Genomic DNA, 12,347 nt, shown 5'->3' on the forward strand with positions numbered 1-12,347 from the left:
GACTATTTTCCTGCATTCTGTGAATTCACATAAGAGTGAAGGGAGACTCTTGAATTGTTCAAAAGTCAGGGTTCATCCATTTAAAACAGAGATGAGGTGAAATTTTGTTTTCCGACGTCTGAAAGTACTCGGAACTTTCTTGGTTGTTAGGGGAGGTGAGAATGTGGACCACCCATGATCTTCTAAAATGATGAAGCTGACTTGAGGAACCAAATGGCCTCCTACTACACCTCATTATTGTGGCCGTTGAAATTGGTAAGCCACTTAGCTTTAGACTTTAACACAGTCAACACCAATTTTCTTTTTTTTGCACAGTTTCTACAAACATATCTCACCGTGAGAAATCACTGAGTGGTGGACAGGCATTGGGGATCTGGCTGATAGTCACACCAGTCCCAGTCAGATACCTCAAGTAGATGTAAAATTGCACTGGTAACTTAGATCCAAACCAGAGTAATGCTATCACTTAGCAAATTATTGCCAGTTCCTCAAAATCAATAAATTCAATCTGACAGCATTTTAAAATGGATGACTGCGATAGTATGACCACTTATGTCAAGCAATTTGCTGTTAAACAAAGGAGTTTGCAATCATATAATTAAGTCTTAATGCGTGTGTGTTGGTGACTTGAAAATGTGAAAAATCAAAACAATTTATTGAGCAAAATTTACTCCGTTACACCAGTGCTTGAGAGGAATATGAAGATTGAGGACAGTTTAAAAGAAAGGGGACGGATGTCAAATGACCTGCCAAGATCTGCTGCCCTGGTGTGTAGTGGAAGGTTTCCATGCAGTGGCCATCTGGTGGTAATCCTGTTAAATGGAGAAATAAGACTAATAAAGTAATTGTCAACCAGAAGCATGCAGGTCATTGGGATATCTTCTTTTAAATGTAAGACTTAAAGAGCCGTGAAGTCAGAAAATAATAGCAATGAGTAGTGGCAGGCTTTTATGTTGAAAACTTCAGAAGAATTGTACCTATTTATTCGGTAGATTAGCTAGATAAAGAGAAATGAGAAGTTTTTTGATCTCAGTCTGATGAGTATATGGGTGTTAAAATTGACATCAGTTTTGTTGAAGTAGTGTAGAAGTGCCAGGTTGCGTGCATCGAGTATTCCCAGTAACCTGTCCTGAAATGTGTATATTTTGCAGCTAAATCCAATGATCTGTCACCTGCAAGTGCATCCCACATGAATGAACAGCTTACTTGCATTCACCAGCCAATTTGTGGGTAATAGCAACTCAACAAAATCCACCTGTCATGTCATTTTTTTTTGTCAAAGGGTAGTCATCCCCACAATGGACTTCTTTTATGATATAGCCAAATAGTGTCAGATTCCAAGAGAGAACAAGCTGATCTTTAATTGACAATAGCTGAATGTCCTCCCGTTTTGTGTGGAGCCTTGTGTTTGGTTATCTTAGTCAATGTTGTAGTGGTGTAGAAATAGTTTTCTGCTGTGGAGGACCTTTGTCTTTCAGATGTTAAGCCCAAGCCTGTTCTCTCTCTCATAACTTTGTGAATGTATTGATAATGGTTTGGATTTTAACCTCCTGAGAGCACACACATGCACAAGTACAATGCCACAGCCTTATCTGACGGCTACTTGCATGCTCATTGGGTCTATGGTGTATTCATTGGTGAGGATTACAGTTTTCATGTGGCATTCAGAGGTTGGTGTTGGATTTCTGTAGGCAGCCAGCTTTGAGGAAATCCATACTCTCTTCCTCTCGCCCCCAAATCCAGTCAAAGCAGAATTTTTTGTGAAGCCATGTGCAGTAGTTCCTGCTACTCTCAGCATTTTCTTTGGAGCTGTCTTGCTGTGCAAATGATGTCCACTGTGCCTTTGGGTGGAATCCACATTGTGACTGTAGGAAGAGCTCTTCAGCCAAAGGGAGGACGCAACTGAGGAGGATGTCAGTCAGTAGGGGTACCCCTCTGTAGTTGCTGAAACTAGTCTTGACTTATTCCATGAAGGTTATCACAGTTAGTGTTGCAGAGATGCCTTGCTGTCTGTTTCCCAGATGAGATCGTGCCATCGGCATCCCTTTGTGTATTTTAGTGGAAGAAGTGGCTTGGTTCTGTGTGACTACATCTTCCTAAGCAAACCAAACTGTATACCATTACCCCAAAATTGGGAGGCATAGATTTAAGGAACGAGGGGAATGATGTAAAAGGGACCTGAGGGGCAACTTGTTCATGCAGAGCATGGTACACGTATGGAACAAGCTGTCAGAGGAGATGGGTACAGTTACAACATTTAAAAAGCATTTGGACAGGTGCATGGATAGGAAAAGTTTGGAGGGATATGAGTCAGAATGAAGCAAATGGGACTTGTGCAGTTTACAAAAGATGGTTGGCATGCATGAGTTGCGTGGAAAGGTCTGTTTCCATGTTGCATAACTCTGTCACCCTCTCTTCTAACTGCAAGCTGTGGAACGGATACGATATCAGAATCTGAATTGTTTGTCTGAAAACACTGCTTTCCACTGAGCATCACCTAATATATTTTGTATGAAGTTTTTTTATGCTTGATGGCTATCCAAAACATCTGAACTAGATGCAACTCAGTAGCCAAGTGTGAAACTCATATAAAGCTAGGAGGTCCCATCTTCAAATTTCAGTCTTTACTGAACTAATTCATCTCTGATATTGCTGGTAACATTTGCCTCCATAAACAATGTGAATATAATTCAGTAGTACTGCCCCGATTGCTATCATGTGACCCCTCTGGAAAATGTTTATATCCGACTAACAGTGAAGTTATGTTTGACATGGAAGGATATAAATGTTCCGGGTCAAATTAGCTGCAGATATAACTAGGGTACTAAAAGAAGCATACATGGTACCATGGTGTTGTTGCTGCCAGTGCATTGGTGCATTAACACACACAAACAGGTGAATAACATGATAAATAAGGCATTGAAGATTCTAGAATGAAATAGGAGCAAATTACTGCGGATGCTGGAATCTGAACTAAACAAAAAATGCTGGAGATCTCAGCAGCGCGGGCAACATCTATAAAGAGAGAGAGCATGCCAATGTTTCGAGTGTAGACAACTGTGCATCAGAGCTGAAGTATGAAGGGGACAGCATTTATGCAATAGTTGTGTGGAGATGTGGGGCCGGGGGTAAGGTTTGGAATGATGGAGGAGTAACGATGTTGATAGGTCAGATTAAGTGATCGAAACGTGAGAATGGCAGATTACTGGTGTGGTCTGACTGCTAGACGGGAAAGAACATACATTTCACTGGAGTGGGGGATAGGGAGGGAGGTTGACAGAAACCATAACAAGCAAAGCTAAAAGGAAGGGAAGGAATGGGTTCACAATTTGAAGGCATTGAACTCCATATTAAGCCCAGAAGGTTGCAAATTGCTTAGTTTGAAGGTGAGATGTTGCACCTCCAGTTTGCGCTGTGATTCGTTGGAGCATTGCAGCGTGCCGAGGATAGACACATGGATATTTGAGCAAAACACTGTGTTAAAATGACAGGCTTTTTTCTTGAAGGGTATAGAATTCTGTAATTTTATTAAGGAAGTATATCCCCTGGGTGCAAGGTATAACGAACCCAGAATCTGAAGAACTTTGCCTGCTGTATTAAATATCACTAAGGATTAAATATGGCAAATTAGCACATTGCAAAGCTTTATAGTGAAATACACTGAGCTCCTTTGACACATCAGCCCAAAGGTGATCCATCGTCCACTAAAAATTATCTCTTTCGGCATGCCTAAGATTTTTCATTTCTGATGAATAGCAGTCTATACCAGAAGGCTGCCAGCACCCTGGGGATTTGGTCTCAATGTTCTAATTGGCTTTGGTAAACATGTATTTTTCTTCCACATTTTAAAGATAAATTTAAACTGAAAAAAGAAACTTTCTCTGCAGATTGGCCATTTTAAAAAAAAAAGTCAGGTCAGCTGGAACTTTCTATTGTGAATGTGCAATTGTTTCTCCTCCTGTGGACTGTGATAATAGTTTTGTTTGCTTTTTGATCACTGAGTGACTTTGGGTGTAGATATTCTATTATACTTGGTCCTTCAACCAACCTCAAGTCACTTCTTACTGTTACATATCTGATATTACAGTGATAATAATGTGATTTGTGTACACAAAGTTGTATTTCAAAATATAAACTCCAAAAGGAGCTGCTTTTGTGACTGAGATGCTGGCTTCTTCAAAATACCTGAAACTTGCATAGCTGGTTGAATAGATAGGACACTGTCCAGCCGATATTGAACCTGGAGCAAATTTCAGCCCTGATTGATGGGTCATAAGGTGCACTGCTTCAACAGTTCCAAATGTCTTATGGGACAAAGGTGCAATGCAAAATGGAGCATTGTTTGACAATAAATTCAAAGTTTTCGAGGAAAGGTTTGTGTGTAGTGCTTTAACCCCTGCTGTGCCTCTGCTTGAAGCTACTGCTGTGTGAAATAAGTAGAACTCAACATCACTTGCTTCAGTGTAAAAATAGAATTGCAGAAATGATCTCATTCCATTTCTTAAAAAGAAGAGTACGCAGACAGCTAGATTTCATTTGAACTAGCTATTGACGTGCACAAGCAGCTCAATTTTCAGTGCTTATTTGCAGAATCATTGCTGGCTCTTTTTGCTTCCCTTTCTAGAAAGCAGTTAACCTTGATCAAGGAGATGCTGGCTGGTTGTGGTGCTGGGACCTGTCAAGTTATTGTGACTACCCCTATGGAGATGCTGAAGATCCAGCTGCAGGATGCAGGACGTCTTGGTATGTATCACTTGGAAAGGGAAGTCTGCCTAAAATAACAATTCCAACCCTTCATGGAGTCTCCACAAATGAAAGATTAGTTTCTCGGACTTAGCCACTGACAACTGAAATGTAAAATTGTGTAGGCTATGAAAACAAATGGTACGTGTTTTCTGTTTCCTGTGAATGCTTTCTATTGGCTTTAAAATATCTAAGATGGCTGCAAAGACTTTTTGAAAAAGCAAAGCAGTTTAAAGCAAGAGATAGTATGAAGTATTCTTTCAGAATAACCCGAGTTGGCTACTTTAACAGCAACACATTCATGTCAATCTCAGAAGGATGTTTCAAAGTAATTTTTGATATTGTAACGGACCAGACCAAACTCCTGCAAAATATATCAAGGAGCTAGCCTAAATTCTAACTTTAAATAAGATAAAAGGCAAGTATAGGGTGCTGTTCCAGATGTCATTAGACTGATCAAACTACTAGGCTTTAAGCAAAACACACTTTATCCTTCTGCCACAGTTAAAGTATAGACCAAAAAAGGCACACTTTAACTCTATTGAAATACTTAACGAAATAATATATATTATTTAACTTCTAAACATCAACAGCATAAACACGCCCTTGGTGAAGGCAAATTCAGCAAAACACATATTCTCACTTGCTATCTGCAGTCCATGATCTTAGTGAATGGCAGAGCAGGCTCAAAGGGCTAGGTGGCCTGCTCTTGCTCCTGGTTCTTATGTTCTTATGAACACTGAAATAAACAATCTAGCATCAGAGAAAGAACTCAAACTTTTAGCTGCAGCAGAGAGAGCTGTATCGAGCAGCTTTAAACCTGCCATCAACTGAAAAATAAAACTAAAAACCTGGGTGTATGTAAGCCTGACTCCACCCACTCCTGCTTTTTTGTAGTTGGTCACTATGCAACTACAAAGAGCAACATTGCCAACCTGAAATCCACTCATTTGCATTTCCAACAAGGATTACTTTGTAGTTTGCATTTTGCATGGTATCAGAGGTGGTTCTAATGTTTCAGAAGAGTTTAGCTGAAGCTCTACTATGATCTCACTCAGAGACAATATACTCTGAATTGATGAATGCTGGAAGCTGAGATCATTTTATACTCTTTATGTCTGAGTTAGTCTGGTGTCTCTCCCACCAAGGATGTTTGGAGGGGGTCTGATTTCTAGCTTTTATTGTGGATGGTCAAACAGTATATGAACAATAGTTTTATAATGGCAAACTGCCAAGATAATCACAGTTGTAACTAACTCCTTGAGCCCTGCATTCTTTTAGTAACATCCCTGCTGTGCATCTAATTACAAATGAACAGAACTGTCATTGGATTTTGAACATGGATCGTTGCATCACCATATTGAACTTGCAGAATTAACTCCTCTTTGACATTGCCAAAATGAAATTTATCAGAATGAATAACACCTTTTAGGGCAGTTATATTTAATGCTTTCCCATTGGTTAGACCTTTGTTAAATACCTGATTAAATGCTCAAAGGGGTACGATTTAATTGCTCAAAATGTTTATAATTAATATGAAAGGGAGAACAAGAAATTAGGGTACAAACTCCTGATCTGTGCAACTGCACCAATCTTGACTGAGAATGTTAATAACCTTACCTGTCAAGATAGACCTCTCTTGAATATCCAATTTACTGTGTAGACCACTGTGACTGGGTATCTGTGGATGTGTATACCTGTCAGAGTCTGCACGTTTAAGGATAGGATAGGAGCAGGAATGAAAATTGGAGGGCCAAATAATGACACATCTTTGCTGAAACGTTCTTCTGTGCTGCATGATATGGTTTGCTTAACCTGTTTGCTGTAACTGACCTACTTTATCTGTCTGATTAATTGCAGCAGCCCAACAGAAGCTAATGACAGCCCAGTCAGCAATGAGCTCCCCCATGGAGAGCACCATCTCCAGTGCGAGTCAAGCTACCTCCACCATCAAATCCCCACAGACTGCTACACAGATCACCAAAGAGCTGCTGAGGAGCAAGGGAGTTGCTGGTCTTTACAAAGGCTTAGGTGCAACATTGCTAAGGTAGCAAGCAGTATTTGACAAAGTGTTCATTAATCGAACCAGCGTGTTTGTGACTGAGTTGACTAAGGCAACTGCATGATGCAAAAACAATGCATTTAATTAGCGCCTTTGATGTACAAGAGGATTGGAAGGAATACACAAAAAGCAGGATCAAAGAAAGGAAACCTGGATGAAGAGAAATGTTTTTGGGAGGGGTGATCAAAAGTTTAGCCTAAGACATGAACTTTTGCTTGAAATCTTAATGTCGGAGAGATGGGGGAAGATTCCAGAATCTGTGGCATAATTAGTGAAGCAAAGGGTGTTGAGACCAAAATAAAAGGAGCAGAAAATTCAGGAGGGTGGGAAAAGAGTTTGTAAGACTGGAGGAGTTTTCAGAAATAATGAAGAGAGATCTAAGCATAAGGATATGAGTGTTTCATTTGAGGCAGCTGTGTGGGTCAATGAGTCAGCTGGCAATAATTTCCAATGCCTGACTGTGCCAATGAAAAGCTGGCAGCCAACGCCAGAAAACACTGCCCCAAATGGCTGCAGTTCAAATACTGTCATCAAACTACTAGGCTGAGTGATTCATGAAATGTAGTCACGTTGAAGATCAACTAACAGTTCAAGTGCTTCTCAGCAACTGGATACTCGTACCGTGAGTAAATCTTTTCAATAGAAAGTTGAGAAAAGGACTGAGTTGTAAGCACCAGCATTTAGATTTTAAAAATAAATACACTCCATCAGCATTGAAACCTTAGCAGATTAAATGAGCTTGAATTGATTGTAGTTAGTACATTAAGCATATTGTTTGATGAGCCAGACTCTGAATTTATGAGGAGGGGTCCCAGTGTTGAGTCAACCTTACAAACGGAAAATTTCAGTGCAACACTCATGTGTTTGCCCTTCATAGTAAGCTTCCCAAGACGATCTCCCCTAATCCAGCAACATTGATCAACGCTCACCATTTTAAACAAGCAAACAATTCCACAAAAATGAGCAGAAAAATGAGTGAAATTGGAGGGTGTGAAATTGATTCACTTTTAAAGGAGTAAGTGATGGTAGGGAATTGTCATTTTGTACCCAATTTTTTTCTTAATTTTATGAGCCCCTCTGATTCCTTGTTATAAGTGATTCTGTGGATCTTAACTGGTGTTTTATTAAGTGGTTGTTACCGTCAAATGAGCATCGGCAGGGAATGTTTAGCTATTTAACTCTATGGGCCATCACAGCGAATCTTGCCAAGAGTAGGAACTTTGGCCAGGCTGTCTGTTCCTTAGTCAATGGGTTCTGAATGTGCACACAACAAATCTATTCCATCTGTGATCAATCTGAACCTTCCCAATGTCCAGTTGATGGTGTAGGATATTTTCCCTCAATCAGGACACTGATTTTTTGCCTTAGAGTGCTAAGCAGTTGTTAGTATTTTTTAATATAAGATTATATCGTGCCTGATTAATTGTTTGTATTTCATTTTGTTGGCACAAGTCTGCCTTGAGTATTGGTTAGGGTATACATGGTGATCAATTAATCATGCTCCCAGTCTTTAGCACAGGGCCAAAACTGAATGGAAAACAAGATGACTCTCCCACAGAGATAGAAGGAACTGCCAATGCTGGAGAATCTGAGATTTGTTGAAATTTCTGAAGAAGGGTCTAGACCTGAAATATCAGCTTTCCTGCTCCTCTGCTGCTGCTTGTCCTGCTGTGTTCATCCAGCTCTGCACCTTGTTATCTCTGACTGTCCCACAGCATACTTAAAACCAGTGAACAAATACTACCAAAGTACTTTTGTTGCCTAGTTATAGAAATATGTTGAATGCGGTCTAGTAGAAATTCCTTGTTTAGAGGGTAGTTAAGTAAAATGCAATTAGTGCACTGTGTTGACAAAGAAAGACTTTTCCTTATCATTAGGTACTTCAACAGCTATTTGGTTATTGGACGAATTTATTGGTGGTAGAAGATTCCATTAGTTATTCAGTTAAGGTTCACATGAAAACATTCCTTGTTTAAGTTGTTCAATATAGGGAATGGGAAAATGGACATGTTATAGAAAGATAATTAGGCACCTGCAAATTTAATTAGCCCCAAATGGCTCGAACCCCTATCCTAAATCTTATGAACATAGGCTCAAAAGGAAATGATGGAAAACCACCATAACTGATGGGACCACAAAGTACAGTCAGGTCCTTTTCTCATCTTTTCAAACTGCTTGCTATTCTAAGGTCATCCTGGAACACAAAGAAAATGTCTGGCTTCTTTTATGTACAGCAAACTATCTTCTTAAACCCTTTCCCACTGTGTACTTTATCCTGCCTCCAACAACAGGTTCAAGAAACTCATGGACTGCTTTATCACTCTGATTAAAACCACTTACCAAGCTGCTTCTGCCACTTCCCTCCTTCCAGTAGCCAAGCTTCTCCGAAGTTTCACCTTTACAGTTGCCCTGAGTTTCTATTTTCCTTTAGTTTTCTCATCCCCTCTCAGAGGTTACCTTTTCCATTTCTTGTTGCAATTACACTGCTCCCATGAAGCTGCTCACTATCAAATTCCCCCGCCCGCCCCACAGCTGATATTAATGATTCTGTTTTGTGCTGTTGCTGTCTCCTTTAAATCTGACATTTTCATCACATTCCTCAAAAAGGCACCCTTGACCCCTTATGCTTGAGTAAATACCATCCTATCATCAACTTCCCTTTCCTCTTCTAAGTCATTTAACCTGTTATCACCTCCCAAATCTATCTTTCCTGGAATTCCAGTTTTGAGTTTCTACCCCTGTAACACAATGGTTCTTACCAATGTCACAAATGACATCCCGCGTGACTCTGTCGAAGATAAAAAATCCTTCCTCATCCTCCTTGATTTGCCTGCAAACTTTGGCAACTTCTCCCAACATCCAGCCATTAATCTGGGTGGTACTGCTCTTATCTGGTTCATTAAGAATATACAGATGTACAAATTAGGAGCAGAACAGACCATTCAACCCCCCATGTCAGCATGGTGGCCCATTGATTAGCACTGCTGCATCACAATGCCAGGGACTCTGATTCAGTTCCATGCTCAGACATCCATCAGTGTGGAGCTCTCCCTGTGTCTTCGTGGCTTTCCTCCTATAGTCCAGCGATGTGCAGAGTAGGTGGATTGGCCATGATAAATTTCCCTTAGTGTCTAGGGATGTGTAGGATAGGTGTGTTAGCCATGGGAAATGCAGGCCTTACCGGAATAGGGTAGGGGAATGGGTCTGAGTGGGATGCTCTTCGGAGGGTCGGTGTGGACTCTTTGGGCCGAATGGTCTGTTTCCACACTGCAGGGATTCAGTGGAATCTGGGGATGACTGTTGCACCATTTCAATAAGGTCATGCTGTCCTGTTTGTGTTTCAAATTCCGCACTCTCCTCAATCAACAAGAATTTTTGAATCTCTGCCTAACAAGTATCTATTCACCAACGTCTTTAAAGTATTCAATGACCCCCATCTCCATTCTCTTCTGAGGCAGAGTTCCAAAGCCGCAGAACCCTCTGAGAGGAAAAAAAGATGCTCCTCATCCCTCTTCTGAAAGATTGATGTCAAATTTTGAAACAGTGCCACTGAGTACTGGACTGATCTGCATTCTTAGCTGTAGTGGCTTCACCTCCATCTCTTTAATGCTTGTCTCTCCCACGGATCTTTCCTTGTGCTTCTCCTCTTTATCATTTCTTTGCTGCCCATTGATGATATCGTCCAAGGGCACAGCCTTAGTTTTCAGATGAGTGGCATGGTGGCTCAGTGGTTAGCATTGCTGCCTCACAGCACCAGGGACCTGGTTTTGATTCCACCCTCTGGCAACTGTGTCTGTGGAGTTTGCACATTCTCCCTGTGTCTGCGTGGGTTTCCTCCAGGTGCTGCGGTTTCCTCCCACAGTCCAAAGATGTGCAGGTTAGGTGGATTGGCCGTGCTAAATTGCCCGTAGTGTCCAGGGATGTGTAGGTTAGGTGGGTTAGAGGAGGATGGGTCTAGTGGAATGCTCCAAGGGTCGGTATGGACTTGTTGGGCTGAAGGGCCTATTTCCACACCATAGGATTCTATGATTCTGTGGTGATGCCATCCAACTCCAACTCACTACTACCTCTCTCAACACGCTCCAATGTTGTTAAATCATCGGACTGTTTATCCAGAATCCAGGATTTGGATGAGCAGAAATTTCCTTCATTTAAATATGAGGAAGAATGAAGCATAATGTTAGTGCCTTCTCTAATGTCCCTGAATCAATTCTATCTTATTCCCAGGCAACATCTAAGGACAAATCAGCCTGTTTGCAACTTTGTTACATCGAGACCAAACTGCCGGTTGCGTTTCTGGCCACGCATCTACACCAGTCATGAAGATCACCTATTTCCATCTCTTTTATCATCAGCTGATTTCTTGCCCCAACTCATTAGCTGCTGAAACCCTGGTTCATGCCTTTGCTACCTCATGTCAATGATTCCATCACAATTCCTTCCTGTGTCCCTCTGGCTCCAACTCCATTTCCTCCTTCAAAAGTTGCTGCCCTAAGTATTGCCTTGTGTGTTTGGTGTTGTATTTTTGCTGCTTCATCTTTCTGTAAAGAGCCTCGGGCCTCTGATTTTTTTTAAAAAAAAATTTGAGAAGACCAATATAAATATGTTATTGCTGATCAGTCGCCTTTTGCATTGATTTTAACGTACTTCATTAGATGTTGAAAATTACATGCAGCTCCAGTCCGTCACGCTTGAACAGCTGTTCTCTATCTTTTCAAACTTTTTAAATACTAAGTATGATAAGATATCTTCTGTCATTACAATTATCTTAATTGTTTTATCAACTAAATCTTAAATTGAGAATAAAATAACTGCAGAATCTCTTCTGTGTTCAGTTTGAAATGGGTCACTTGGTCGTATTCTCATTTCTTTCTAAGTTACGTAAACAAGCTTTTTTTTAAAAAAAGAATACATTGAGATAAAATGTTGGAAGTGCTGTAGTTTATCTGGTTAACGCTGTTCTTTTTTTTAAGGGATGTTCCTTTCTCCATCGTCTATTTCCCACTCTTCGCTAACCTTAACAAGCTGGGACAGAAGAGCCCAGATGAGAGAGCTCCATTTTATGTATCCTTCATCAGTGGTTGTATTGCAGGCAGCACAGCTGCTGTGGCAGTGAATCCTTGCGATGGTAAGGCATTATTTGCATTTTCCCGTGGAAATGTTGCAGGAAAACCTGCTTTCATTCATGTCTGACTGTCCTGTTGCTCTTCAGTAGTCTGACTATTAATATCTCTAGAAGACAGGAGCAGACCATTTAGCTCCTTCAGCCTAATAGAACATAGAACACTACCGCGCAGTAGCGCGCAGCGCAGCCCTTGATGTTGCGCCGACCTGTGAAACCAAACTGAAGCTCATCTAACCTTTTTGAAGAAGTAAAAAGTCACATACATATTTGGGTGGCACTATTATCCATATGTTTATCCAATAACCATTTAAATGCCCTTAAAGTTGGCGAGTCTACTACTGTTGCAGACAAGGCATTCCACACCCTTACTACTCTCTGAGTAAAGAACCTGCCTCTGACATCTGTCCTATATCTATC

At 40.7% G+C, this 12,347-nt stretch overlaps 1 protein-coding gene across 3 annotated transcripts in view; it reads left to right on the top strand.

The window, feature by feature from the left end:
• slc25a22a (solute carrier family 25 member 22a) overlaps positions 1–12,347 on the top strand; it is a 125,645-nt gene that overhangs the window by 93,347 nt on the left and 19,951 nt on the right. For all 3 annotated transcript variants that reach the window (XM_059651904.1, XM_059651905.1, XM_048546101.2), the window contains 3 exons: positions 4,625–4,743; positions 6,604–6,790; positions 11,779–11,933. In XM_059651904.1, the coding sequence (XP_059507887.1) occupies positions 4,625–4,743; positions 6,604–6,790; positions 11,779–11,933 (461 nt within the window). The remainder of the gene's footprint in view (positions 1–4,624; positions 4,744–6,603; positions 6,791–11,778; positions 11,934–12,347) is intronic.

This window comes from Stegostoma tigrinum, chromosome 17 (assembly GCF_030684315.1).
Source record: "Stegostoma tigrinum isolate sSteTig4 chromosome 17, sSteTig4.hap1, whole genome shotgun sequence".
NCBI lineage: Eukaryota > Metazoa > Chordata > Chondrichthyes > Orectolobiformes > Stegostomatidae > Stegostoma > Stegostoma tigrinum.